Source organism: Mesoplodon mirus, assembly GCF_964341445.2.
Source record: "Mesoplodon mirus genome assembly, chromosome: 7".
In the NCBI taxonomy this organism is placed as follows: Eukaryota; Metazoa; Chordata; class Mammalia; order Artiodactyla; family Ziphiidae; genus Mesoplodon; species Mesoplodon mirus.
Genome location: NC_138983.1, coordinates 58,867,045 through 58,893,891, shown reverse-complemented (window position 1 = coordinate 58,893,891; position 26,847 = coordinate 58,867,045). Strand labels below are relative to the sequence as shown.

The 26,847-nt window shown below is 42.3% G+C and overlaps 2 protein-coding genes across 2 annotated transcripts; both read right to left on the bottom strand.

Annotated features, from left to right (window-relative positions):
• Positions 1-208: 208 nt before the first annotated feature.
• On the bottom strand, positions 209-2,530 carry LOC309808790 (olfactory receptor 52B4-like; the record flags this gene model as incomplete). Its single annotated transcript, XM_082629371.1, is given in 3 exon segments — positions 209-640; positions 644-1,182; positions 2,491-2,530. Coding segments are annotated over 3 exon segments (1,011 nt in total).
• A 2,209-nt stretch (positions 2,531-4,739) lies between these two features.
• Positions 4,740-5,542, bottom strand: LOC309807380 (RNA polymerase II subunit A C-terminal domain phosphatase SSU72 like protein 3-like). The gene has a single exon (XM_082626872.1). The coding sequence runs from the start codon at positions 5,457-5,459 to the stop codon at positions 4,875-4,877; it is 585 nt and encodes a 194-aa protein (XP_082482998.1). The 5' UTR covers positions 5,460-5,542; the 3' UTR covers positions 4,740-4,874.
• Positions 5,543-26,847: the final 21,305 nt, after the last annotated feature.

The following is a 26,847-nucleotide window of genomic DNA, read 5'->3' as shown; positions in this document are numbered from 1 at the left end:
CTTACTCAGTCAAACACGACACTGCTCACTGTACTGCTTTGACAGTAGAAACTGGAAGTTCAGTACCTATCTGGTGAACATTCTACAGAAACAATTCACTAAACTATTACCTAGTGTGTTAGTTTACCACTAGCATTTATATCCACCAGTTCCATAGTTTACATCATGGATAGCTAGAGATGCTGAAAACACTGTTCCTCCTCCAAAGTTATTTCTGCACTGGAAAAAATATGTGAGCTACCTGCTCTCGAATTTGCTCGGTCTTGATCCCATAAGTGATGGGATTCAGCATAGGGGGAGCCAGAATGCACACATTATCCAACAAGATGTGGATATGAGGTGGAACCTGGTTTCCAAACTGCTGAGTAAGAGTTTTGATGATCGCAGGCCCATAAAAGAGGATGATGATGCAGACATGAGAGCCACATGTGTTGAGAGCCTTGTGACAAGCATCTTGGGAAGGCACGTGGAAGACAGCATGGAGAATAAGCGTGTAGGAAACGAAAATTAATAGGACATCTAAGACCACTGTTGACATTATAACAAAGAGTCCATACCAGATGTTTACTCGTATGTCATTACAAGCATATTTGGCCAAGCCAATGTGTTCACAACAGGTGTCTGGAATTATATTACTTTGTCAGAAAGTCAATCTCTTCAGAAGAAATATCATGGGGAAATTCATACAATAACTTCTCCGAAAGATGGTAACACCAATTTTCCTAATCAGTGTGTGTGTAAGAATAGTGGTGTATCTCAGTGGGTAGAAGCATATGGCAATGTAGCAGTCAAATGTCACCACCAGCAAGGTACCTGACTCGGACATGAAAGTGCTGTGTGTAACGAAGAACTGTTTGATGCAACGATTCAAGGAGGTCTCCCCAGCACAGAACCAGAAGATGGCCAAGGCCTGAGGTACTATGCATGTGGAGAGGACAAAGTCTGCCCCAGCCAGCATGCAGAGGAAGAGGTACATGGGTTCATGGAGGCTGTGCTTTGTCACAATAATGAAGATGAGAAGGCTGTTCCCAGATAGGGCAATGATGTACGAAAAGAAGAAAGGGATGGAAATCCACATGTACTGGTCCTCTAGGCCACCGATGCCCAGCAAGTAAAAGACTGTGTGACTGACACCAGTGTGGTTTAAGGAAACATACCCATGGAAACCACCAGAGACATCACCTCATACTCACAGAGATGAAAAATCCAGATTTTCCTGGAATATTCTTTTGGCATATCTCACACTCTCCATCTTCTTTGAACATGCAAATAATAAGAAACATAAAAAGTCAATAGGGTATGTTCTCTGCTTCAATGAGTGACAGTCTAATTAAAAGATATGCATATCTCCAGATAATCAAACAAAACATATCATTGTATATATTTCTCCTACCAACAGAGGCTTATGAATATTCAAAGGAAATCATTATATGTACCTGTGAAGGCTGTAACAAGAGGTTTCTTGAATATAAACTTGAACTTCACCTGTGGTGGATGATTTATCATAAAGAGAATGAAAAGAGAATGAAGTAATATGGAAAACGTAGGTATTCAAATTGAAGTATACCATTTATGAACAGTGTTCGTTCAGATCCAGGCGGCGGCTATGCACAGGGAATACTGAAGAAAGCAGCGTGTGGGGTCATACAGGCAGATTTGGCCTAACTGATGGAAATGAGATTTAAAATCTCTCTGAATTCACCACATACAAATTGCACACTTGTGAAGGGATTCAGTAGACAAAGGTTAAGGAATAACACTGACAGGGCCTGTGTGCCTGAGGTGACACACTGCTCATGCTCACATCTTAGGAACTACGTTTAGAAATGACTGAAATTGGAAAATAAGGCATTAGTGCTGGGAAGGGATGGGGATGACATTTGGAAGATTTTTCTGCAGGCGGAAATATTGTCATTTGGTTCTTAGTGTACATTCATTCATTCATTAATCCAGATGCAGAAAAAAATGGGAAACTTCCAGGACCCTAGGGGCTTAAGTTTGAGAGTGGAGCAAACTTTAAGCAGGTGGTTTTAGAAAATTGGAGACAAATGTTGATTCTTTCTGTTGACGGGTATCTCAGAATATCTATCTCAGTATAAGTTATGTCTTAGGCTCATTAACAGTTTATGTTCCATCCCAGGTTGCCTCTCTTGGTGCCTCTGTTTTTTCTTTGATGGGAGGAAAATCAGCTCCTATAACCATCCTCCCAGTGATGGAAGAAACTGTTCTACAATTACAGTTACTGGTCAAGAGAGTCTAGTCACTGGCCTTGATACAGGGAACTGTCTCTGGAGAGTAAAGGACTGCTCTGTGAGAAGGAAAAAGCCAGAAAGACACAATTCAACACAGAGAGGGGCTTGAGAAGGGAGGAGATGATAGAAGCTGAGGATGGGTGTGCGTTTGGAGAAAAGGAGTAAAAGGGAAGTGCTGTTTGTTTTTGGGGGGGTTTTTCACTGAAAAATGGAAGCCAGGGAACTCAGGGGTACTTGCCCGTTTGGTTTCCTGATAGAACGACTTTGGTGTAATACATGTTCATCCTAGAAATCCCCTTTCAAATGTCTCCTGTCTCATGTTTTCTTCTCACATCTGCCTAAGAGGGCCTGGAGGTCTCCTCTTTCCACACCCTGCTTTAGGAACCCCAGCACAGATCCCAGACATTCTCAGGGCTCCTTTCATATTTGCCAAGACATATCTGCAGTCTAAGTCAGTATCTCCATCTTCTAATGCCTGGTCCATTTATTGGGCACCAGTTATTTTTTGGATGATGACTCTTTATTTACTAACTTTCAGGAACATCAGATATTAAATTTTCCTCAAAATGGATTTTCCAGCAAAAATAATATCAACTGGACAAAACATTTCTATCTTCAGAACACCCCAAACCTCCCCACAGTGGGAGGAGAATTCTTTTTTTTTTTTTTTTTTGCGGTACGCGGGCCTCTCACTGTTGTGGCCTCTCCCGTTGTGGAGCACAGGCTCCAGACGCGCAGGCTCAGCAGCCATGGCTCATGGGTCCAGCCGCTCCGTGGCATGTGGGATCTTCCCGGACCGGGGCACGAACCCGTGTCCCCTGCATCGGCAGGCGGACTCTCAACCACTGCGCCACCAGGGAAGCCCGGAGGAGAATTCTTGATTGATGATTGGCTTAACTCTTGAGTGATTGGGTTTGCATAGTGGGCTCTGACCAGAGAACCCAATCCAGTCATCAGAACCATCCGGTCGTTAAATCACCTGAACGCCTAAATCTCCACAAGGGTATGGCTACCCCGTGGGTGTGTCTTGAAATCTCCACTTAGCCCTATTGGTGCACCTGTGGATGGGGCTACGATTGATATTAGGCAAATTACCTAGACTCCTCCAAAGCTTGTCACCAGCCCCTCCAGTGGCTTGAGAACATGCCTGTGAAAAACGTGTTTGAAACTTCCAAGCTCACACTTAAGTCAATTTTACATAAAATTATAAGGGTTGTTTCATATTCCTTTCATCAGCTGATATTCTAGAAGTGTAATTGTGTCAAATCTCAGGAGCATTCCTATAGTTTTGCCCATAAAGTAAAATGACTCACCAGTGTAAAAAGCGACTCCTGGAAAACATCCCTGCTGACAGTGTTTCAGGAGTTACAAGAACACTATACATCCTCCGATTGATTTTCTTGAATTCATGATGATTCTCCAGGGACTGGAGTGGCCTCCACCGGCTCTCCCATGTCTTCAGGTACGTCTCTGTCGGACCATTCTATACTGAAATAGTCATTTTTAGCTCTATTCCTTTTGTTAGTTTGCACAGTTGACTGAGCATAGGTCATAGAGGTAAAACTCATGAACGGGACACCAAACAGGAAGGAGAGACAGTCCTGTCACTTCAAAATGGCACAGGAGGAAAATTCATTTAGAAAACCACAAACTTTATGTCCCTGTGCCTCTGTCAATTATAGTGATTGTCACATTGCAAAGAGTCCTACCTCAGTAAATGCACTCGGTCTTCTCAAAGCGTGAATCCAAGACCCAGGGCCTTAACATCAACCTGGAATGTGAGACAAAGGCAAATGTGGACCCCAGACCACCAAATCAGAAACTCTGGGAGTCGAGCCTGGAGATCTGGGATGTACGAAGCCCTTCAGGTGATTGTGATGTGCACCAAAGCATGAGAGCAGCTGTCTCAAAGCAGAGGGTCCTGAGCCTTGGCTGGACCTTGGAAGTCCCTGGGAATTCGTTCCAAGTAGGGCTTCAAGAGCACAAGGGAAGCAGGATGTTCGTAAGAGAAAAGTCATGGTAGGAAAAACCAGGCATAAATGAAAATGTACTCAGAACTTACATATAGCGTGAAATTTTTTTTTATTAGCATCAGTGACCCAGACCTGAAACATTCTAACACACGTCGAAGAGCAAGATCCTGGGCTCAAACTATAATCAAGACCAGAGGGGAGGACCATGTTTCAGAAGAATTGAGAAATACTTCTTTAAGCCAACCCTTGAAGACTAGTACACAAACTGGTGCCATATAATGTGAAGAAGGTGAAGGGAGGAGACTCGGAGGATTGGCCATGGTTTGCTCATCTGGAAGTGGAGCTCCTGGCTGTTCACTTCCTCACGGAACAATGTGAGCACTGAATTGTCTCTTCCAAGGAAAGTACCTGGAATGTTGTCTCCAGTGTTGGAAGGGTTTTATGCCTAGTGGTAGTCCGTGTTCCATTTCCCATAAAATGCTTTTCTCCTCCACTTCCTTCCCTGGCTGGGGTGTCTCTGAAAAAAAAATCATACACATGTATTTTAGTGGAAAGAGTTTTGAATACGCTTCTTACAGAAAATACCAAATAGCCCAAAAGTCCAGACACAAGTTCTTACCGACGAAGGAGTTCAAACCAGCCAAGATCTTCAGTAGAAGCAGACCGTGTGAAGAAAGCTCCTTCCTGTTTTCCCCTCTGCTGCCAGGAGAAGCTCAGCCAGACTGCTTTCCATGTCATCCGCCTGCTGGAGACCTTGGCAGAGCTCACAGATGATCAGAGATCCAAGAGTGGCATCCTCCAGGGTGTCGTCTATGTCCACGTTGATCACGTGCACAGGCTGACAGGTCTCCTGCTCTCGGGTACACAGATCTGCCACCACCCTGTCATAGACGCTCTCCTGACACGTGAAGATGACATCAAAGGGATCCCTGCACTCTTGAAATCTTTCTGGGTGAGGCTTGATTCTCTCATTTCTTCCCAAGATGTGTAAGACTCCATTGCTTCTATAGTGTTCTCCATCTTTGTGGAGAAGGTCCTTACGCATTTGCTCATATGTGGTGGAAAAATCATAAACCATGGGGAGGCTACCTGCACATCCTGGGAGCCTCACACAGGATCCGGCTCCAAAAGACTTGACACTGAACTCTTTCTTCATGAGGATGCTGTGGGCTTCCATGCTCCTGTTCATGTTACTCATACAGACCACAGCCACCCTGAGCGGAGAGGAGGGCATGATGCAGCTCCTTGGGACTCCCAGCCAGACGAATGGACTTCAGGGTCCGAGAGAACTCTGAAGCCAGAAGGATGACTGGCTGGGTCCAGGTCTCCCAACCTGTGTTAGTGTCAAAAAACGGAAACCGGGTTTATATGGAGTCACCTCCCCACAGTGGGAGGAGAATTCTTGATTGATGGTTGGCTTAACTCTTGAGTGATTGGGTTTGGATAGTGGGCTCTGACCAGAGAACCCAATCCAGTCATCAGAACCATCCGGTCGTTAAATCACCTGAACATCTAAATCTCCACAAGGGTATTGGCTACACCGTGGGTGTGTCTTGAAATCTCCACTTAGCCCTATTGGTGCACCTGTGGATGGGGCTATGATTGATAATAGGCAAATTACCTAGACTCCTCCAAAGCTTGTCACCAGCCCCTCCAGTGGCTTGAGAACATGCCTGTGAAAAATGTGTTTGAAACTTCCAAGCTCACACTTAAGTCAATTTTACATAAAATTACAAGGGTTGTTTCATATTCCTTTCATCAGCTGATATTCTAGAAGTGTAATTGTGTCAAATCTCAGGAGCATTCCTATAGTTTTGCCCATAAAGTAATAAAATGACTCACCAGTGTAAAAAGCGACTCCTGGAAAACATCCCTGCTGACAGTGTTTCAGGAGTTACAAGAACACTACACATCCTCCGAATTTCTTGAATTCATGATGATTCTCCAGGGACTGGAGCGGCCTCCACCGGCTCTCCCATGTCTTCAAGTACGGCTCTGTCAGACCATTCTATACTGAAATAGTCATTTTTAGCTCTATTCCTTTTGTTAGTTTGCACAGTTGACTGAGCAAAGGACATAGAGATTGCCTGTGGGTCCTGGGAGCACAGGGAATCCGGCTCCAAAAGATTTGACACTGAACCCTTTCTTCATGAGGATGCTCTGGCCTTCCACGTTCCTGTCCATGTTACTCATACAGACCACAGCCACCCAGAGCGAGGAGGAGGGCATGGTGGTCGCCACTTGGGACTCCAGCCAGACGGATGGAGATTGAGGGGACTCTGAAGCCAGGGAGAAAACTGCCTCCGTCCAGCTCTTCCAACTAGCATACTGTCAAAGAACAGAGACCAGGCTTATATTAAGTCACCACCCACCCTTGGTGCCTGGAGAACTCTTGATTGATTGATTGGGTTAACCCTTGACTGACTGGGTTTGGATAGTGGGCTCTGGCCAGAGAACTCAATCCAGTCATCAGAACAATCAGGTGATTAAATGAACTGAAAATCTAATTCTTTGCAAGGGTATGGTTACCCACTGGGAGCGTTTTGAAATCTCTAGTTAGCCCTGTTTGTTCACCTGTGTATGAGGCTACTATTGATATTAGACAAAATACCTAGATTATTCCCAAGCTTGTCACCGACCCCTCCAGTGACCTGGGAACACACATGTGGAAAATGTGTTTGAAATTTCCATGCTTGCACTTAATTCAGTTATACGTAAAATTAAAAGTGTTTTTTTTTTGTGTGTGTGTGGTACGTGGGCCTCTCACTGCCATGGCCTCTCCGTTTGCGGAGCACAGGCTCCAGATGCGCAGGCTCAGTGGCCATGGCTCACGGGCCCAGCCGCTCCGCGGCATGTGGTATCTTCCCAGACCGGGGCACGAACCCGTGTCCCCTGCATTGGCAGGCAGACCCTCAACCACTGCACCACCAGGGAAGCCCTAAAAGTGTTTTTGCGTATTTCTTTTATACAATTGATACTCTACAAATGTAACTGTGTTAAATCAGAGGAAGGCACACATAGTTTTGTCCATAAAATCATAAAATGATTCACCAGTGTAAAAAGTGACTTCTGGAAAACATCCCTGCTGATAGTGTTTCGGGGGTTACAAGAACACCACACATCCTCCTTTTGATTTTCTTAAATTCATGATAATTCTCGAAAGACTCCAGTGGCCTCCACCGGCTTTCTGATTTCTTTTACACTCAGTCTCATAGCGGAATCCCCAAACCAGAAGCATCAGCATCAACTGGGAATGTGTGAATGCAAGTTTTGCAAATTTTGACCCCAGATCACCCAATCAGTATCTCTAGGAGTGGAGCCCATAGATCTGTGTTTTTTAGAAACACTCATATGATTGTGTATTACACCAAGGCTTAAGAGCACCTGCCGACCTAGAGTCTGTCATACAGAGTGAAGTAAGTCAGAAAGAGAAAGACAAATACTGTATGCTGACACATATATATGGAATTTAAGAAAAAAAAATGTCATGAAGAACATAGGTGTAAGACAGGAATAAAGACACAGACCTACTAGAGAATGGACTTGAGGATATGGGGAGGGGGAAGGGTAAGCTGTGACAAAGTGAAAGAGCGGCATGGACATATATACACTACCAAACGTAAGGTAGATAGCTAGTGGGAAGCAGCCGCATAGCACAGGGAGATCAGCTCGGTGCTTTGTGACCGCCTGGAGGGGTGGGATAGGGAGGGTGGGAGGGAGACGCAAAAGGGAGGGGATATGGGAACATATGTATATGTATAACTGATTAAATTTGTTATAAAGCAAAAAAAAATAAAAAATAAAGAAAAATAAAAGAGCACCTGCCTTGAAGTTTCTACAACTTGACTGGACCTTGGAAGTCCCTGGGAAGTTGTAAAAAGCACTGTTTCAAGAATAGAAGAGAAAGAGGAAGATCTTAAAAGTCCTGTTAGAGAAAAGGCCAGGCATAAATGAAAATGTTGTCAGATCTTACATAAGTTGTGAAAATTTTTTCTTAGAGTCAGTGACCCAGACATAAAACATTTTTTAAAAATGAGACTTACTGTATAGCACAGATGATCAAAGCTCCAAGGGTGGTGTCCTCCAGGGTGTCATCCGTGTCCACATTGATCACGTGCACAGTCTGATAGGTCTCCTGCTCTCTGGCACACAGATCTTCCACAATTCTGTTGAAGATGCTCTCCTCACAGGTGGAATTGACATCAAAGGGATACTTGCAGTCTTGAATCTTCTGAATGGGGCTTGATTCTCTCATTTCTTCCCAAGGTGTGTAAGGTTCCATTCCTGCTCTAGTATTCTTTACCTTTCCCATTAAGGTTGTGTACGTCTGCTTATATATCTTTGAGAAATGGTAAATCACTGCAAGATCTGCATTTTTGGAGAAAGAACAGTAGCTACAACCTCTGCAGTTTTTCACATACAATGTCTATTATGCAATCACACCAAATCAAATATTACCATGCATTTCAAGAAATATTATCAATAACAAAAATCAATGAGAAAAATGTAACAGGCACAGAACTACAAATGAATTAAATATTGGAATTATCAGACAGATATTTTTTAATAAAATGTTTATCTGGATCCTTTTAGAAAATATCGATTGTGTCTTCAAAGTTAAATCATCACCAAAAGAGAAGTCCCCATCCAGGATCTCCAGGACCATAAGTAGTTGCCTATTGCCATCACAGCCTCAGCAAGAAGATGCACAGAAACATTTCTACTGAGTGTTGGTCCAACCTTAATTAATGTTATGAACTGAGCTACAAATGTGAGCTATGAGGACCCATCTGTATCTCAGATGTGATGCCTGTATTAAACAGACCTCTGTGACCCTATTCAGAGATTCTGGCCCAGCCTGAGAGACTCCTGTTCTTCCTATATTAGTTCAAGGAACTGAGATAACCCTGTGAGGAGCACACATGTGATCCATTAGACTGAGTGGAACAGCGAATAATACCTCACCTGCTGAGCAGTTTACTGCAGAGCACTCTGCTTCGCAAAACCTCCCATCACATCACCACTTGACTCAATGACCTGACAAAGCTTTGGCCTTTGGGAGAATTCCCACTGTCTAGAAATCTTGGGCTTCTCTAAGGAGGGCAGGGAGAAGTACTTCTATAAATATTTCAAAGACAAGGACTAAGGCCTGAGAGCTTTGCAATTGACAAAAGACAACAAGATGTGCCTCAAACAGCAGATGAAAGAGAGGGTAGTCTTACCGAACCAAACTTTGGTCCACTTGCCCAAGCTCAGCAAAGCCAATCTACTGACACCGGGTTTTGGGAAAGGAAAGTGCAGTGTTTATTGCAGGTGCCAAACAAGGAGTCCAGGTGGCAAATGCTCAAAAGACCCAAACCCCCCATGGCTTCTAGTGAAAGATTATTAAAGACAGTGTGCAGTAGAGGGTTGCAGGGTGAGTTATCACCTCATAGACTTTCTTCTGATTGGTTGGTGGTGAGGTAATGGGGAGTCAGCATCATCAACCTTCAAGTTCCAACTGGTCTGGGGCCTATGTGCTTGTGATTAGCATGCAGTTAACTTCTTCCACCTGGTGGGGGTTGTAGCATCTGCAAAATCACTCAAAGGATATGGCTCAGCATATCACCTTACAGCCCTTGAGAAGAAACTTAAGGTCCTTGACTTTGTTTAATGACAAAACTATTATTTTGTCTTATTAACTGCTTCCTTTTGTTTCTGAGTTTTCTCACTTCTCTGATTAAATTTATTCTTTGGAACTCAGAGAAGGCCTAGGAGGATAAAGTTTTTCTACAAACAAGAGATAGGCAAAGGACAGGTGGAGGGAGGCTGGGTCAGTCCCCAGAAGGCCCATAGTGTCCTGCTTGTTTACAGCAGGAATGCACAGCCACTGCTCAGTTCACAATCACCTCCTTTGTGCATTATCTCTCCAATTTACTCAGCTTAGGTGAACAGAGATCTAATATTTGAGTACTTGTGCTATCCGGCTACTAAGGGAATCTAAGTACAGAAAATCCTATTTGATAAAGTTGACTTTCAGATGTATGGACTAGATGTGTCTGTTTTATCTCATTTCTTGGATATAAATACAAATGTGTTTCAGAAAGATGGTGACTATGAAAATTGCTGTAGTTTCATCCACTTCAATGTCAGGTTGTTTTGCAGCCAATTTTTACTCCTTGAGAGAATATACAGGAATAGATGATATATCTCTTCCTTTGGAGGTCTGAAAAATCTGCTTGAAAGCTTTGAAAGGCACCATCCAAGTTTTCAAACTCAACAATAATTTCTTGTTCAACCTCCTAAGTTGAAGGACAGCCAGAGAGTTGAAGGAGAAGCTCTCATGTTAAGATGTCACCAGTATATAGTTGGAATACTGCAGTGAGTAGAAGTACAAGAAAATCAATGTTTTTACGCAATAAAAATATTTCCCTACTTGTTTGAGGCCCAAAATGAAAAATTTGTGAAACAAGCTATGGATGTACCAATGGATGCACCAGCGTACCTATATATTAATTTTTTTCTAAATTAAATTTACAGTTTTGCCTTCTATATTAAGTACTCTCATTTTGTACAAGGAATAAATCTAAATTTACAGTGACTATTCAGAATTATTTTTTTCTCTCTGCTTCCTCCCCAGCTTCCTGAGCTCCAGCTGCTCTTATCCCTGGGAAGGCCCATGAGACACTCAAGTGGGTTCTAGTCCATGGTTCATATTTCAACCTCAGAAATAAGTCCAGACCTGGCTGGAAGACAGTCTTGGAGTAGAAGAATGAGGAACAGTAGCCACTGTATGTTACTGTTCATGGTCCCTCAGACCTGAATGATAAGTGACCACCTAACTGAGAAAATAACATCCTTGGGCATGAAGAGGCTTGGGTTTCCCCTGCCTGAAGCTACATTCCTCAAAGGAGAAAGGGAGGGGGGGATAAATTAGGAGTCTGAGATTAACGTATACAACTACTGTACATAAAATAGATAAGCAACAAGGATTTATGGTATAGCACAGGGAACTATATTCAATATCTTATAATAACCCATGATGGAAAATAATCTGGAAATATATATAATATATATATATACATATATATATAATTGCATTACTTTGCTGTACACCTAAAAACTAACACAATATTGTAAATCAACCATACTTCAATTTTTTAAGAGATATTTTTTCCTATAGTCAGTATTTTTTGAATGTTTTAAATGTCTTTTTTATTATTACTACTTTATTTCCATTTTTTAAGTCTATTCTGGAAAAAAATACCTTGCCCTCAAAGTTCTTATGTCTTTTTGTAATTACCTCTATGAGAAAGTCCATATTCTCCAGACACTTTTTTATGTGAAATCAGTGGACACTCAGTTGTATTTCTGTGGCTGAACACAGTTTGTTTATTTCCAAATTACTTCAAGAATCCAGGCAACAACTTATGTTTCATGTACTTTAGGATATCAGTGAACTGAAAATTTTTAAAACTACATTTGTTCATGTGAATTCTTTGAGCTTCTTACAGAAAGCTTTGCAGTGCAATTGTCTGACTTTTTAAAATCAATAGTAAACTCAAGATAAGGGTCTAATTTTATTTTTTTGGATGTTGATATACAGTTTTTCCAAAACTAGTTATTGAAGAGAGACTATCCTTTCCCCATTGTGTGTTCTTGGCACACTTGTTAAAGATGAGTTAACGGTACCTGCCAGTTCCATACTGTAGCTTTGTAATATATTTTGAAATCAGGAAGTGCTATGTCTCTAACTTTGTTCTTTTCATTCAAAATTGCTTTGGCTATTCAGGGTCTTTTCAGGTTTCATATGAACTTTAGGATTATTTTTTTCTATTTCTATTAAAAATGGCTTGGAAAGAACTCAAACAAACAACCTAACAATACACCTAAAGCAACTAGAGAAAGAAGAACAAACAAAACCCAAAGTTAGTAGAAGGAAAGAAATCATAAAGTTCAGGAGAAGAAATAAATGAAAGAGATTAAAAATAAACAATAGAAAAGATCGATGAAACTAAAAGTTGGTTCTCTGAGAAGATAAACAAAACTGAGAAACCTTTAGCCAGACCCATCAAGAGAAAAAGGGAGAGGGCCCAAATCAATAAAATTAGAAACGAAAAAGGAGAAGTTACAACGGACACCACAGAAATACAAAGAAGCATAAGAGACTACTATAAGCAACGATATGCCAATAAAATGGACAACCTAGAAGAAATGGACAAATTCTTAGAAAGGTACAATCTCCCAAGACTGAACCAGGAAGAAATAGAAAATATGAACAGACCAATTACAAGTACTGAAGTTGAATCTGTAGTTTAAAAACTCCCAACAAACAAAAGTCAAGGACCAGATGGCTTCACAGGCAAATTCTATCAAACACTTAAATAAGAGTTAACACCTGTCCTTCTGAAACTGTTCCAAAAAATTGCAGAGGAAGGAACACTTCCAAACTCATTCTATGAGGCCACCATCACCCTGATACCAAAACCAGACAAAGATACCACAAAAAAAAAGAAAATTACAGGCCAATATCACTGATGAACATAGATGCAAAAATCCTCAACAAAATACTAGTAAATCAAATCCAACAATATATTAAAAGGATCATATACCATGGTCAAGTGGGATTTATCCCAGGAAAAAACATAAGCAGAACACTCTTTGACATGAATCGCAGCAATATGTTTTTGGATCCACCTCCTAGAATAATCAAAATGAAAACAAAAATAAACAATTGGGACCTAATTAAGCTTAAAATCTTCTGCACAGCAAAGGAAACCATAAACAAAATGAAAAGACAACCCACAGAATGGGAGAATATATTTGCAAATGATGCGCCCCACAAGGGATTAATCTCCAAAATATACAAGCAGCTCATGCAGCTCAATATCAAGAAAAGAAAACAACCCAATCAAAAAGTGGGCAGAAGATCTAAATAGACATTTCTCCAAAGAAGACATACAGATGGCCAAAAGCACGTGAAAAGATGCTCAACATCGTTAATTATTAGAGAAATGCAAATCAAAACTACAATGAGGTATCACCTTACATTGGTCAGAATGGCCGTCATCAAAAAGTTTACAAACAATAAATGCTGGAGAGGGTGTGGAGAAAAGGGAACCCTCCTACACTGTTGTGTGGTTATGTAAATTGGTACAGCCGCTATGGAGAACAGTATAGAGGTTCCTTAAGAAACCAACCAAAAATAGAGCTACCTGGGCACATATCTGGAGAAAACTATAATTCAAAAAGATACATGCACCCCAATGTTCATAGCAGCACTACTTACAATAGCCAAGACATGGAAGCAACCTAAGTGTCCATCGACAGAGGGATAGATAACGAAGATGTGGTACATATGTACAATGGAATATTACCCAGCCATAAAAAGAACAAAATAATGCCATTTGCAGCAAATGGATGGACCTAGAAATTATCATACTAAGTAAGTCAGACAAAGACAAATATCATATGATATTGCTTATATGTGGAATCTAAAAAAAGGAGGCAAAGGAACTTATTTACAAAACAGAAATAGACTCACAGACATAGAAAACAAACTTATGATTACTAAAGGGGGGAGAGGGATAAATTAGGAGTTTGGGATTAAAGTATACACACTACTATATATAAAATAGATAAACAACAAGGACTTACAGTATAGCACAGGGAATTATACTCAATATCTTGTAATAACCTATAATGGAAGAGAATGTAAAAAAAAGGATATATATATTTATATGTATATATATATGTATAACTGAATCACTTTACTGTATACCTGAAACTAACACAACATTGTAAATCAATTATATTTCAATTTTTTAAAATTTAATGGCTTTGGGATTTTAATAGGGGTTGCATTGAATCTGCAGGTTTCTTTGAGTAGTATGGACATTTTAACAATATTAATTCTTCCAGTCCATGAACACAAGGTGTCTTTCCACTTATGTGTGTTACTTAACCCTTTCTTTCATTTTTTTGGTAAGTTTTCAGTGTGTAATTCTTTACATACTAAGAAACCTCATTATTTCTGATATTTTTAAGTTCAATTTACAAAATTTTTCCTTCTATTTACAAGTCTAGATAATGTTAGTAATCATTTTTAAGGGACCAATACAACTTATTTAATTAAATTTCTCTAAAAATTTTAAACTATGTTTATAAACTTCCAAGTTTTGATTTCCCCTTTTAAGTACATAAATTGCTTTTCAATCTGAGTGTCTTACCGAGTTCCTAATAAACAATTACAATCTAATAAAGTAAATTTAGAACTACGGTAGATGTGAGGTTCTCTTAAAAATAAGTTTACTGGACTTCCCTGGTGGCACAGTGGTTAAGAATCTGCCTGTCAGTTCAGGGGACACAGTTCGAGCCCTGGTCCAGGAAGATCCCACATGCCACAGAGCAACTAAGCCAGTGCGCCACAACTACCAAGCCTGCACTCTAGAGTCCGAGAGCCACAACTACTGAAGCCCATGCACGTAGACCCCGTGTTCTGCAACAAGAGAAACCACCGCATTGAGAAGCCTGTGCACTGCAACGAAGGGTAGCCCCCTCTAGCCGCAACTAGAGAAAAGCCTACATGCAGCAACGAAGACCCAACACAGCCATAAATAAATAAGTTTATTTTTTTAAAGTAAGTTTACTGGAATTTTATTATACATTTAAATTTAAAATTATGCTATAGCAGTTATTCATATAGACACTTAAAAGTTGGAATCTATTAAGTACTATGTCGGTCAGTACTCTAGTATGCCAAATCTCTTACATATTACAAGACATTAAGTAACAAACATACAGGATTATTCCCATGTTAACCCAAAAATATAAATACAGTGAGTTTGATTTACTTAATTATCTCTCCACTGAGCTTTAAATCTTCCCAGGGATATTTTTAAATGGAGAAGATGAAACACCCACAGAGGAAACCGTTTTATTATTCCAGGAAGCTGAGGTTCCTGGCCTGATGCACCAATAATTCTCATCCACCAGAGAGAGTCCTGGATGGGATGCAGGATTAGATTCTTCTCTGTGATCAAGTTGATGTTTTATTTGCAAAACCCTTGCAAGGAAAAAAATCTAAATTTAAAAAAGAAAAATTTTTTCACAAAAAATACAACATGCACGACTTATAGCTAGCCAGATTGATTTTAACAAGCTTAGGGTCATCATACTCAGTGCAAAAAAAATGTATAACTGAACAAGTTCCTTTCTCTAGTTTATTTTCTCTAACATGTTTTTTTAATAAATGTAGTTTCCTACTACAAATATCCATATGAGCTTTGAATCCTGATATGAAGTGTTACATTTCACAACAGATGAGTTTTTTTAGTTTAATAAAAATATTACAGGAGGGCTTCCCTGGTGGCGCAGTGGTTGAGAGTCTGCCTGCCGATGCAGGGGACGCGGGTTCGTGCCCCGGTCCAGGAAGATCCCACATGCCACGGAGCGGCTGGGCCCGTGAGCCATGGCCGCTGAGCCTGCGCGTCCGGAGCCTGTGCTCCGCAGCGGGAGAGGCCACAACAGTGAGAGGCCCATGTACCGCAAAAAAAAAAAAAAATTACAGGAAAATTTCTTGCAAAATAATTAATCTGGGAGTCAATTTTATGATAACAAAATAGAGAATATGCATGTATCTAATATAAATAGGACCTTTGTCCCACCTCAATAATGTTGTAGTTGTTCTTACGACTTTTTAAATAATCTGTAACTCTCTAATTGTCACATCAAAGGATAATCTTTGCCCAGAGGATTACATTTCAAAACTGCTTATGTCTACTACCTCTCCTTTTTAGGCTTCTCATGAAATGTTATTTTATTTTGTATTCTCCATCTTCAATTGAATTTTTGACCAAGGATGTATTAAAGTGCTTGGGGCTTATAAGTTTTCCAGCATCCAGCTGGTGCCTTGAAAGGGAGAAGCTTAAAAGGAATGAAAATGGGAACTGGTGTGTGTTGATCTCCCTCTGAAGCCCCTGAAGTGAATGTGAGCCTTCCAGACAATGGGAAAGGCTCTACATGCAGCAGGGCCTATGCTTTGGTGAGGCATTGACTGTCACAGCCACGGCACTGGGATCCAGTGCCCAGCAATGGGGTTCTCCATGGACGGCCTATTCTTTCCAATTCTTCCCCCGCTTCAGGGTGTTCTCATAAACGTTCCTTTGAAGATCACACCCCACAACCACCTCCCTTCTGGGGCTAGAGGACTTCTTGGAGATAGGTCTTTCCATGGGGGCTGCAGAAGTGATCAAAGAGAGGGCACTAAGGAAAAGATGAAAAGAGCCCTTAGCTGGCGATGGCCTGCATTAGTCTCTTGCTGTACATGCTCTCTTCACAGCCCAAAGTCCATTCATCTCTAAATCTGAACTGATCTTCGCAGTCAGTTCAGAGGAAACAGTGCAATGTAGAAACAGCCCTGAACTGAAATTTGTGCCACCTAGACGATCTTTCAAAGAATAAGAGGTCCTTTCACCACATAAGATGGATACAGTTTCTAAGTGATATTTATTGGGCCTTTGAAACAGTGGCTTACAGGGACTTCCCTGGTGGTCCAGTGGTTAAGACTTTGCCTTCCAATGCAGGGGGTGTGAGTTTGATCCCTGGTCAGGGAGCTAAGATCCCACATGCCTCACAGCCAAAAAACCAAAGCAAAAAACAGAAGCAATATTGTAACATTCACATCAAAAAAATCTTTAAAAAAATAAAAATAAAACAGTGGCTTACATTGTTCTCATTTAATTTTCTCAACATTGCAATGGTGTATTAGTTCTATTATCCCCATTTTACAGAACAGGAGACTGAGGCTTAAAATGGTGAGCTAAACTGCCTAAACTGGCTCATATGGGACCCAGCCAGGTTTCCACACTTAAAATGTCTGTGCTGAAACCTGATATCTGGGTCATACTGCCACCTCTTGAGTACTTCATCTCCTCCAGCAGGAAAAGGTTCAGTGTGCCCAGGGGTAGGTCACCTCTTGGGTGAGAAATGTAAATTTTTTGTTATAATTCATACTTCTCCTACTTCTGAAAGGTATTTGTGGGGACAGCCCCCAAAAGGAAGGTATAGAACAAAAAAGTAACATATAGGTCTGGCACCACATATAGGAAGGCAGGAATAGAGGAAATGATTGTTCGTTAACTTAGAAGAGTTGTCTGCCCTGGCTTGCACAACGTGGAACTCTGAGCTACCATGACAACGGTAGGAATATAAAATGAATCTAGTAGTTTTGTTCCTCGGGAGAAAGAACTTTACCATATAATTCATTCTAAGAGAGATTTGCCATGTGGGTCTATAAGTAAAGTTACAGGGAGAAAAAAATGTACACTGCTACTCTCCTAGTGTATCTGATCTTGAGGAGCTAGGCACACCTGCAGAGGGCTCAAGAGCCTGAACTTAGAGGCCAAAAGGACAGTTTTCTTACATTATACATTGTATTTGTTTAGGAAACAATTTGATTTCTACCAGCAACTCTTCTAATCACTTTTAAAGGTAATTCATTCAACAAAAATTAATTCAGCCCATAGTATGATCCAAACACTGCTCTAGGCATTTGGGAGGCATCAGTGAAAATGGGACATTTTGAACAAAGATTCTGCCTTTGTGATGCTTACAGTGTGGAGAGGGGAGAGAGACAATAAACCACATATGCAATAAATAATTAAATTGTGCCATGTGCTAGAAGACAATAAGAGTTATGGAAACAGGAAAATGTAGAGGGTAAGAGGATTGGGGGTGACAGGCTGTGATATTAAATAAGGGTCAGAATCAGTATCCTGAGAATATAAGATGTAAGATAAGACTACAGGGAAAGGAGGGAGCCAGCCAAGCTTGTCCTGGGGAATAGAGCTTCAGAAAGAAAGACCAGTTATAGCAACTATCTTGGGGAGGGATCACCGCTGTATCATTCAAAAACCAGCAGGGAAGTAGGTATAGCTGTGAGAGTAAGCAAGGGTGAGTGTTACATAATCCTTCTAAATTGCATCTCCAGACCATCCATGGGTAAAACAGTGAAGAGTGCACCCACTGGCTCCATCCCCCATTGGTCAAAGGTTTACTCCATGGGGCATGAATCCCTTGCACCACAGGTTGCTTATGTACAAACACCAAGGGCAGTCCAACAACAGCCTCAGTTGGGAGGCCCCAAGGTGGGAGCCCAGAGGCTCACAGCACAGGCTGGAGAAGAGGTGCTGTCAGGCTGCACGAAGCTGGACAGAGGTGCTGGCCACAGCAGCAACTGGAAAAGAGATGGACGAGGCCAAGAGGATCTGAAGTGGTGTATAAAAGATTTCTGGTTCAGGGGACTTCCCTGGTGGCACAGCGGTTAGGAATCCACCCGCCAATGCAGGGGACATGGGTTCGAGCCCTGGTCTGGGAAGATCCCACATGCCTCAGAGCAACTAAGCCCGTACGCCACAGCTACTGAGCCTGCGCTCTAGAGGGAGCCCGCAAGCCGTAACTACTGAAGCCCGTGTGCCACAACTACTGAAGCCCACGTGCCTAGAGCCCATGCTCCGCAACAAGAGAACCCACTGCAATGAGAAGCCCGTGCACCACAACAGAGTTGCTCCCGCTTGCTGCAACTAGAAAAAGCCCACGCACAGCAACAAAGACCCAATGCAGCTATAAATAAATAAATAAATAAATAAATAAATAAATAAATTTACATTTAAAAAAAAAGATTTCTGATTCAGTACTCATGGGTATTGATTTACCCATTCATAAAGTTAAATTTCTTGAATAACTACTAGGTAGCAGGCTTCCTAGTTCTTTTATATTTCATGTTGTATACTGACTGATCACTATAAAAGTAATATGTGAAAGTATGCTATTTTTTGAAAAATCAGATCATACAGAAGTAGAAAAATATATTAAAATCCAAAATATATTGTTAAATTAAAAAAGCAAAGTGTGAAGGAAGTCCTAAAGGGATAGGGATATTTGTATATGTATGGCTGATTCATTTTGCTGTACAGTAGAAACTAACACAACATTGTAAAGCAACTATACTCCAATAAAAATTAATTTTTAAAAAAGGAAAATGTGAGAAAGAATATTTACAGTATGCCACCTTTTATGAAAGGAAGAAAGGTAGAAATAAGAAAATTTATATGTGATCTGCACAAGTGTAGAAAAAAAAAAAAAACTTAGGAAGGTAACCCAGAAACTAATGAGACTGATTACATCCAGGGAGTGGGTGGAAATGGGGTGAAAAGAATAAGATGGTGGCAATGGAGTAGGAAAGATGGGGGAGAGACACTTAGTAGAGTTTATGGTTTTATGTTTTTAGAGTTTGTGCTAATGTTTCACATACTCAATTTTTTAATGAATAAAAATCAAGGATAAAAGAGAGAAACCCTAACATAGAATACAAATGAAAGCAAGTGAACCTAACTATATTTCCAGTGAATGACATAACACACTGAAGGGGTGAAAAAGTAAGTTTTGAACCAGTATTTAGGCTCTAAACCTTCAGGTTCTAACAAATACTGGACTCCATGTACTAGATTTGATTGGTTTCCACCACAGAATGAGTTAGCAATTTTGAAACTACATTCTATGTATTCTAGGATTAAGCAAACATGTAAATATATTGTAGATAATGGAAGCCTGGTACTTCACCGTTAGAGGACTGACATATATGGAAAGAGAGGAAGTTCAAATGAATCTTAGCTGTTTGATTGGACCTGGAGGTATTGGGTGGGCCAAAAAGTGCCTTCGGTTTGTAAGTACAAATAAAAGACACATTTTTGATTTTCACCAAGAACTTTATTGAGCAACGTATTCACTGTTTTGTTCCACTACCTTCTTCCATTTTTCAGGCAACTTCATTATTCCATCTTCCCAAAACTTTTTATCTTTTTGAACAAAGAACTGTTCCAGGTGTCTTTTATAGTCTTCCAGGGAATTGAAATTTTTTCCATTAGAAGAATTTTGTAAAGACTGAAATAAATGGACATTGGAAGGTGCAATGTCTGATGAGTACGGTGGATGAATCAGAACTTCCCAGCCAATCTGTAATAGTTTTTGCCTGGTCGTCAAAGAAACATGCGGTCTTTCGTTATCCTGATGGAAGATTATGCATTTTCTGTTGACTAATTTTGGAGGCTTTTCACCGAGTGCAGCTTTCATTTGGTCTAACTGGGAGCAGTGCTTGTTGGAATTAATCGTTTTGTTTTCCAGGAGGTGCTCGTAATAGAGGACTCCCTTCCAATCCCACCACATACACAACATCCCCTTCTCTGGATGAAGACCGGCCTTTGGTGTGGTTGGTGGTGGTTTATTTCACTTGCCCCATGATCTCTTCCGTTCCACATTGTTGTACAGTATCCACTTTTCATCACCCGTCACAATTTGTTTTAAAAACGGAACGTTTTCATTACGTTTCAGTAAAGAATCACGTGCAGAAATAGAGTCAAGAAGGTTTTTTTTGATTAACTTAATGTGGAACCCAAACATCAAAGCGATTAACATAACCAAGCAAATGATTTTCAACGCTTGATTTGGATATTTTGAGTATGTTGGCTATCTCCCGCATGGTATAACACTGATTGTTCTCAATTAATGACTCATTTTGATTGTTATCAACTTCAACTGGTCTACCTGACGGTGGAGCATCACCCAGCGAGAAATCTCCAGCACTAAACTTCGCAAACCACTTTTGATCAGTCACAGCACCTTCTCCATACACTGCACAAATATTTTTTGGCATTTCCGTTGCATTTTTACCTTTCTTGAAATAATAAAGCATAATATGCTGAAAATGTCACTTTTTTCTTCCATCTTCAATATTAAAATGGCTACACAAAAATTCACCAATTTTGATGTCTTTTTTTTTAATGCATGCTGATATGACAGCTGTCCCAATCCAATCTAACAGAATTGTTTCAAAGGAAGTTAAAGACAACTAAGCACTATTAGAGCCATCTTACGGAAAAACCAAATGAACCTTCTGGCCAACCCATATCAGTACGAACTCCTGGTTGTTAAGATGGATAGATAGGAGATACATAGGGAAAGAGATAAGAAGATGATAGATCAATGTGGGTGATTGTGTTTGTGTGTGTATATTTAACTATATATTTGTGGATAGATATAGATATTGATATTGATAGATCACATATACACACATGTATGTATACACACATATGTGTGTGCTTAAAGCATACACAGGGCTTCCCTGGTGGCGCAGTGGTTGAGAGTCCACCTGCCGATGCAGGGGACACAGGTTCGTGCCACAGTCCAGGAAGATCCCACATGCCACGGAGCGGCTGGGCCCGTGAGCCATGGCCGCTAAGCCTGCACGTCCGGAGCCTGTGCTCCGCAACGGGAGAGGCCACAACGGTGAGAGGCCCACGTACCACAAAAAAAATAAATAAATAAAAATTAAAAAAAATAATAATAATAATAAAGCATACACATGTATCCTAGCTCAGTCCCTTGACAGAGTCTGGCAACAACAACACCCCAGCAATGAACACACCTATTCCAGGTTTTGGTTTGTTTGTAAACACCATTTTCTACTAAAAAGAAACAGTGTTTCTTAGAAAAACCTCATTACAGAGCTTGGGCAGAGAAAATACAAGATGAGCCTGGAATATCTTGCTGTGCCACAAAATAAGGAAGTGCTTAGAGAAGGATGGGGACATGACAAAAGGACACAGGAGTCAGCCTGGAGGGGCCCTCAGACTCAGGGGTAAGAAGTGGGCAGATGGAGAGGGAGGTGGCCCCCAGGAACCCCTTAGAAGGGGCCACAGACCATGACTAATCAACTGTGACATTTTGAAAAAACAATTGTCTTTCCCCATCTCACTTTCCCACTGTTGGAAGACAAACAAATGGAGCCCCGGAGTCCACAGATTACCCCACTGGAACCCAGTCCCATCGTAGGGGGAGGCCTGGTGGAAGGGGAGGGTCTGAAGCCACAGGGCACACCAGGCTGCAGGGGAAGGACTCCCACCCCGCAAAGCCCTCCTCAGCCCTGGGGCCAGGCAGACCCACGGAAGGACGGGCAGGGCAAGGTCAGGGAGCCATCCCTGAATCGTCTGGTGGAAAGGGCCTTGGCGGCAGCCTGCTACAAACCACCAAGAAGGATTAGCAAGTTCACCAGCTCTTGCAAACTTCAGGTTGCCTCGTCCAGTTTGGGGAAACGCTGTTTTCCCAAATTTTGGCACTCAAGATATTGTGCGGACCGAACTGATGGATCAGTTAGTCCTTCCCAGCTCCACCCCCATACCCACATCTGTCCCTCGTGAGTGCCCCTCATCAGGTAGCTTCCTGAGCCCATTCCAAGCCCAGAAAGTCTCCGTGAGGCCTGAGAACGCAGGAGACCAGCCCACACACCCTTTCTCACTGCCCCTACAGATCAGTCCCAAAGCAGTTGCTCTTGTAAGACAGCTCCCCTCTTGGTTTCAGATCTGGTCACCACAGCAGCTCCAGACTCTCCTGGCCCCTCTGATGCCTCCCCCAGAAGAAGAGGCCACATGGCTGCCCCCACGAGATAGCCACACACATGCCCCATCCAGACCCTCAGGACACAGTCTCCCATGAAGCCCTGGCCGAGGGCCCAAAGGCAGAGTTGGAGCAAATCGGTCAGGAAATCTGCCTCGTCCTGGGCCCTCAGCCTCAGGGCACCACTTCCTCTTGGAGGGGCTTCTGAGCATTTGATGAGATTAAATACGAATGTGCTTTGTGCACCATTAAAACACCCTGCAAACACCAGGAGACTTTAAGGGGGAATATCCAGGAAAGTGATTGTGTGCTGGACTAGCAAGAGAGGCACTCTGGAGGCTCCCAGGAGAATTCTACAGGGAATGGTGCGACCCAGGAAAGATTCCAGGAAAACGGGGCCAGTGCCAGCAACGGAGGCAGGCCTGCCTGGGAAAGACACCCCACGTGCAGCCTGCTCTGCCAGAGAGGGCTCATTGCCAGGAACGGGCCACACGGAGGAGATTAGCTGTGGCAGGGACTGGCCAAGGGAAGCAGGGACTCGGCCCTTCAACTGCTCTACCCACAGAGAGTAGAGGAAGAAATGGCCCCCAGCCTTCGGCAGGCACCAGCTCTCAGCAGGACTTAGCTCCCGGGAGCACAGCAGGGGCTCGTGCCAGGGATGGCTAGCAGGAAGGGCAAGTAACTGGGGGTGGGCTGCACCAAATGGATGACCCTGACTGTTGAGGGGAGAGGCCAGGGTCTGTGGGAACCCCGATGGCCTGCATTGGGCACCCTCAACCCTCTTCACCACAGCTCAGGAAGACCACAAACCCGCCAGGTCTTGCTACCGTGTCCCCACAGTGGAGAGATCAGGTACCAGAATAGAATTCCTCACCCTGCTGTCCCCACCCCTATCCAGCAGTGATTGTCAAAATACTTAACAGTGCATGAAAAGATGCTCAACATCTCTAATCATTAGAGAAATGAAAATCAAAACTACAGTGAAATAGCACCTCACACTGGTCAGAATGGCCATCATCAAAAAATCTACAAACAATAAATGCAGAGGGTGTGGAGAAAAGGGAACCCTCTTGCACTGTTGGTGGGAATGTAAATTGGTACAGCTACTATGGAGGACAGTATGGAGGTTCCTTTAAAAACTAAAAATAAACTACCATATGACTCAGAAATCCCACTACTGGGCATATATCCAGAGAATACCATAATGCAAAAGGATGCATGCACACCATTTTTCATTGCAGCACTATTTACGATAGCCAGGACATGGAAGCAACCTAATGTCCATCAAAAGAGCAATGGATGAAGAAGATGTGGTACATATATACAATGGAATATTACTCAGTCATAAAAAGGAATGAAATAGGGACTTCCCTGGCAGCCCAGTGGTTGGGATGCCACGCTTCCACAGCAGGGGGCACGGGTTGATCCCTGGTCAGGGAACTAAGATCCCGCATGCTGTGCAGTTCAGCCAAAAAATCGGGAAAAAATTAAACAAACAAAATAATGCCATTTGCAGCAACATGGATGGACCTGGAGATTATCATACTAAGTGAAGTCAGTCAGACAGAGAAAGACAAATATCATATGTTGTCGCTTATATGTAGAATCTAAAAAAAGAGTACAAATGAACGTATCTACAAAACAAAAAGAGAGTCACAGATGTAGAAAACAAACTTATGGTTACCAGGGGTTAAAGGGGGGAGGGATAAATTGGGAGATTGGGACTGGCATACACACACTCCTATATATAAAATAGATAACAAATAAGGACTTGCTGTATAGCACAGGGAACTCTACTCAGTACTCTGTAATGGCCTATATGGGAAAAGAACCTAAAAAAGAGTGGCTGCGGGGCTTCCCTGGTGGCGCAGTGGTTGAGAGTCTGTCTGCCGATGCAGGGTACAAGGGTTCATGCCCTGGTCCGGGAAGATCCCACATGCCGCGGAGTGGCTAGGCCCGTGAGCCGTGGCTGCTGAGCCTGTGCGTCCGGAGCCTGTGCTCCGCAACGGGAGAGGCCACAACAGTGAGAGGCCCGCGTACCGCAAAAAAAAAAAAAAAAAAAAAAGAGTGGCTAAGTGTATATGTATGACTGATTCACTTTGCTGTACACCTGACACTAACACAGCATTGTAAGTTAACTATGCTCCAATAAAAATTAAAAAGAAAAAAGAAAGAATGAGTAGGAATTCTCCAAGGGTAAGATGTGTGCAGAGTAGCAGCTTTTACAAACACACACACACACACACACACAAATTTAACAACAGATACACCTCACAGTGGAGACAGGAGTCCCACAAGCCACCAAGCGAGAGTGACTCAGGCACCATCTCACAGCCACAGCCTCAGGGGCCCACGTGTGCATCTGGGAACTCCGGCACCATCCCTGGGGAAGTGGTCTTCCCAACAGGGGCCAGGTGCGCACCCTGGTCGGTGGACACACAGACACAGGGGTCAGCCCGAGGACAGCAGCACTGATGGTGTGTGAGCCAATGAGCACCAGGTCAACCCCTGATGGGGTCCACACAGGGTTTCGGGGGGCCAAGGTGGCTGGGGGTTCTCAGGGAGCTTGGGGCTGCAGCCATTTCCAAATAGTATCTAGTGTTTCAGTATGGAGGTTCCTTAAAAAACTAAAAATAGAGGTACCATATGACCCAGCAATCCCACTACTGAGCATATACCCTGAGAAAACCATAATTCAGAAAGAGTCATGTACCAAAATGTTCATTGCAGCTCTATTTACAATAGCCAGGACAGGGAAGCAACCTAAGTGTCCATCAACAGATGAATGCATAAAGAAGATGTGGCACATATATACAATGGAATATTACTCAGCCATAAAAAGGAATGAAACTGAGTTATTTGTTGTGAGGTGGATGGACCTAGAGACTGTCATACAAAGTGAAGTAAGTCAGAAAGAGAAAAACAAATACCGTATGCTAACACATATACATGGAATCTAAAAAAAGAAAACAAGAAAAAAAATTGTCAGAAGAACCTAGGGGCAAGAGAGGAATAAAGACACAGACCTACTAGAGAATGGACTTGAGGATATGGGGAGGGGGAAGGGTAAGCTGGGACAAAGTGAGAGAGTGGCATGGACATATATACACTACCAAACATAAAATAGATAGCTAGTGGAAAGCAGCTGCATAGCACAGGGAGATCAGCTTGGTGCTTTGTGATCACCTAGAGGGGTGGGATAGGGAGGGTGGGAGGGAGACGCAAGAGAGAAGAGATATGGGGACATATGTATATGTATAACTGATTCACTTTGTTATAAAGCAGAAACTAACACACCATTGTAAAGCAATTATACTCCAATAAGGATGTTAAAAAATAAATAAATAGGGCTTCCCTGGTGGCGCAGTGGTTGAGAGTCCGCCTGCCGATGCAGGGGACAAGGGTTCGTGCCCCGGTCCAGGAAGATCCCACATGCCACGGAGCGGCTGGGCCCGTGAGCCATGGTCACTGGGCCTGCACGTCGGGAGCCTGTGCTCCCCAACAGGAGAGGCCACAACAGTGAGAGGCCCGCGTACCGCAAAATAAATAAATAAATATATAAATAAATAGATAAATAAATAAATATATATATATATATATATATATATATATATATATATATATATATATATATATATATATATATAAAATACTGAGATTGAAAAGAAAAAAAAAGATAGTATCTAGTGTTTCAAAATTGTAGTAACTGGTACTGCCATACTTGGCATAGAGGCTGACTATCCAGCCTGCCCTTCCCCATTTTGAGCTGTTCCTGACACCCTACTATCCATCTCCCATGTGGGGAGCTCCCAGGGCAGAGGACTGGAGCATGAGCCATCCACCCACCCCTGCAACCCGCTTGCCCAGATCCCAAATATTAAAGACATCCTAGCCTTGCCCGTGACAAAGCAGGGCCCTGTCCTTGTATTTCTACCCCACTTTACACTTTTCACGGTCACAATTTAATGTGAGCCTTGTGACAAACAGCCAAGTTTGGTGCCAGACAAGAAGTGAGGGATGGGAAAACTAAGCCCCGGCAAAGGAGGAGCTGCTGCAGCAAACCCCCCAGCTCTCACGTCTGTAAAGCTTTAAGAGAACCTGAAGGTTATCTTCCAGCCCAAGAACCATTAACTGTTCATCCCACCCCCGGGTCTTACTCAGCCCTTCTTATCCAACTCCTCCCTCATGCAGGC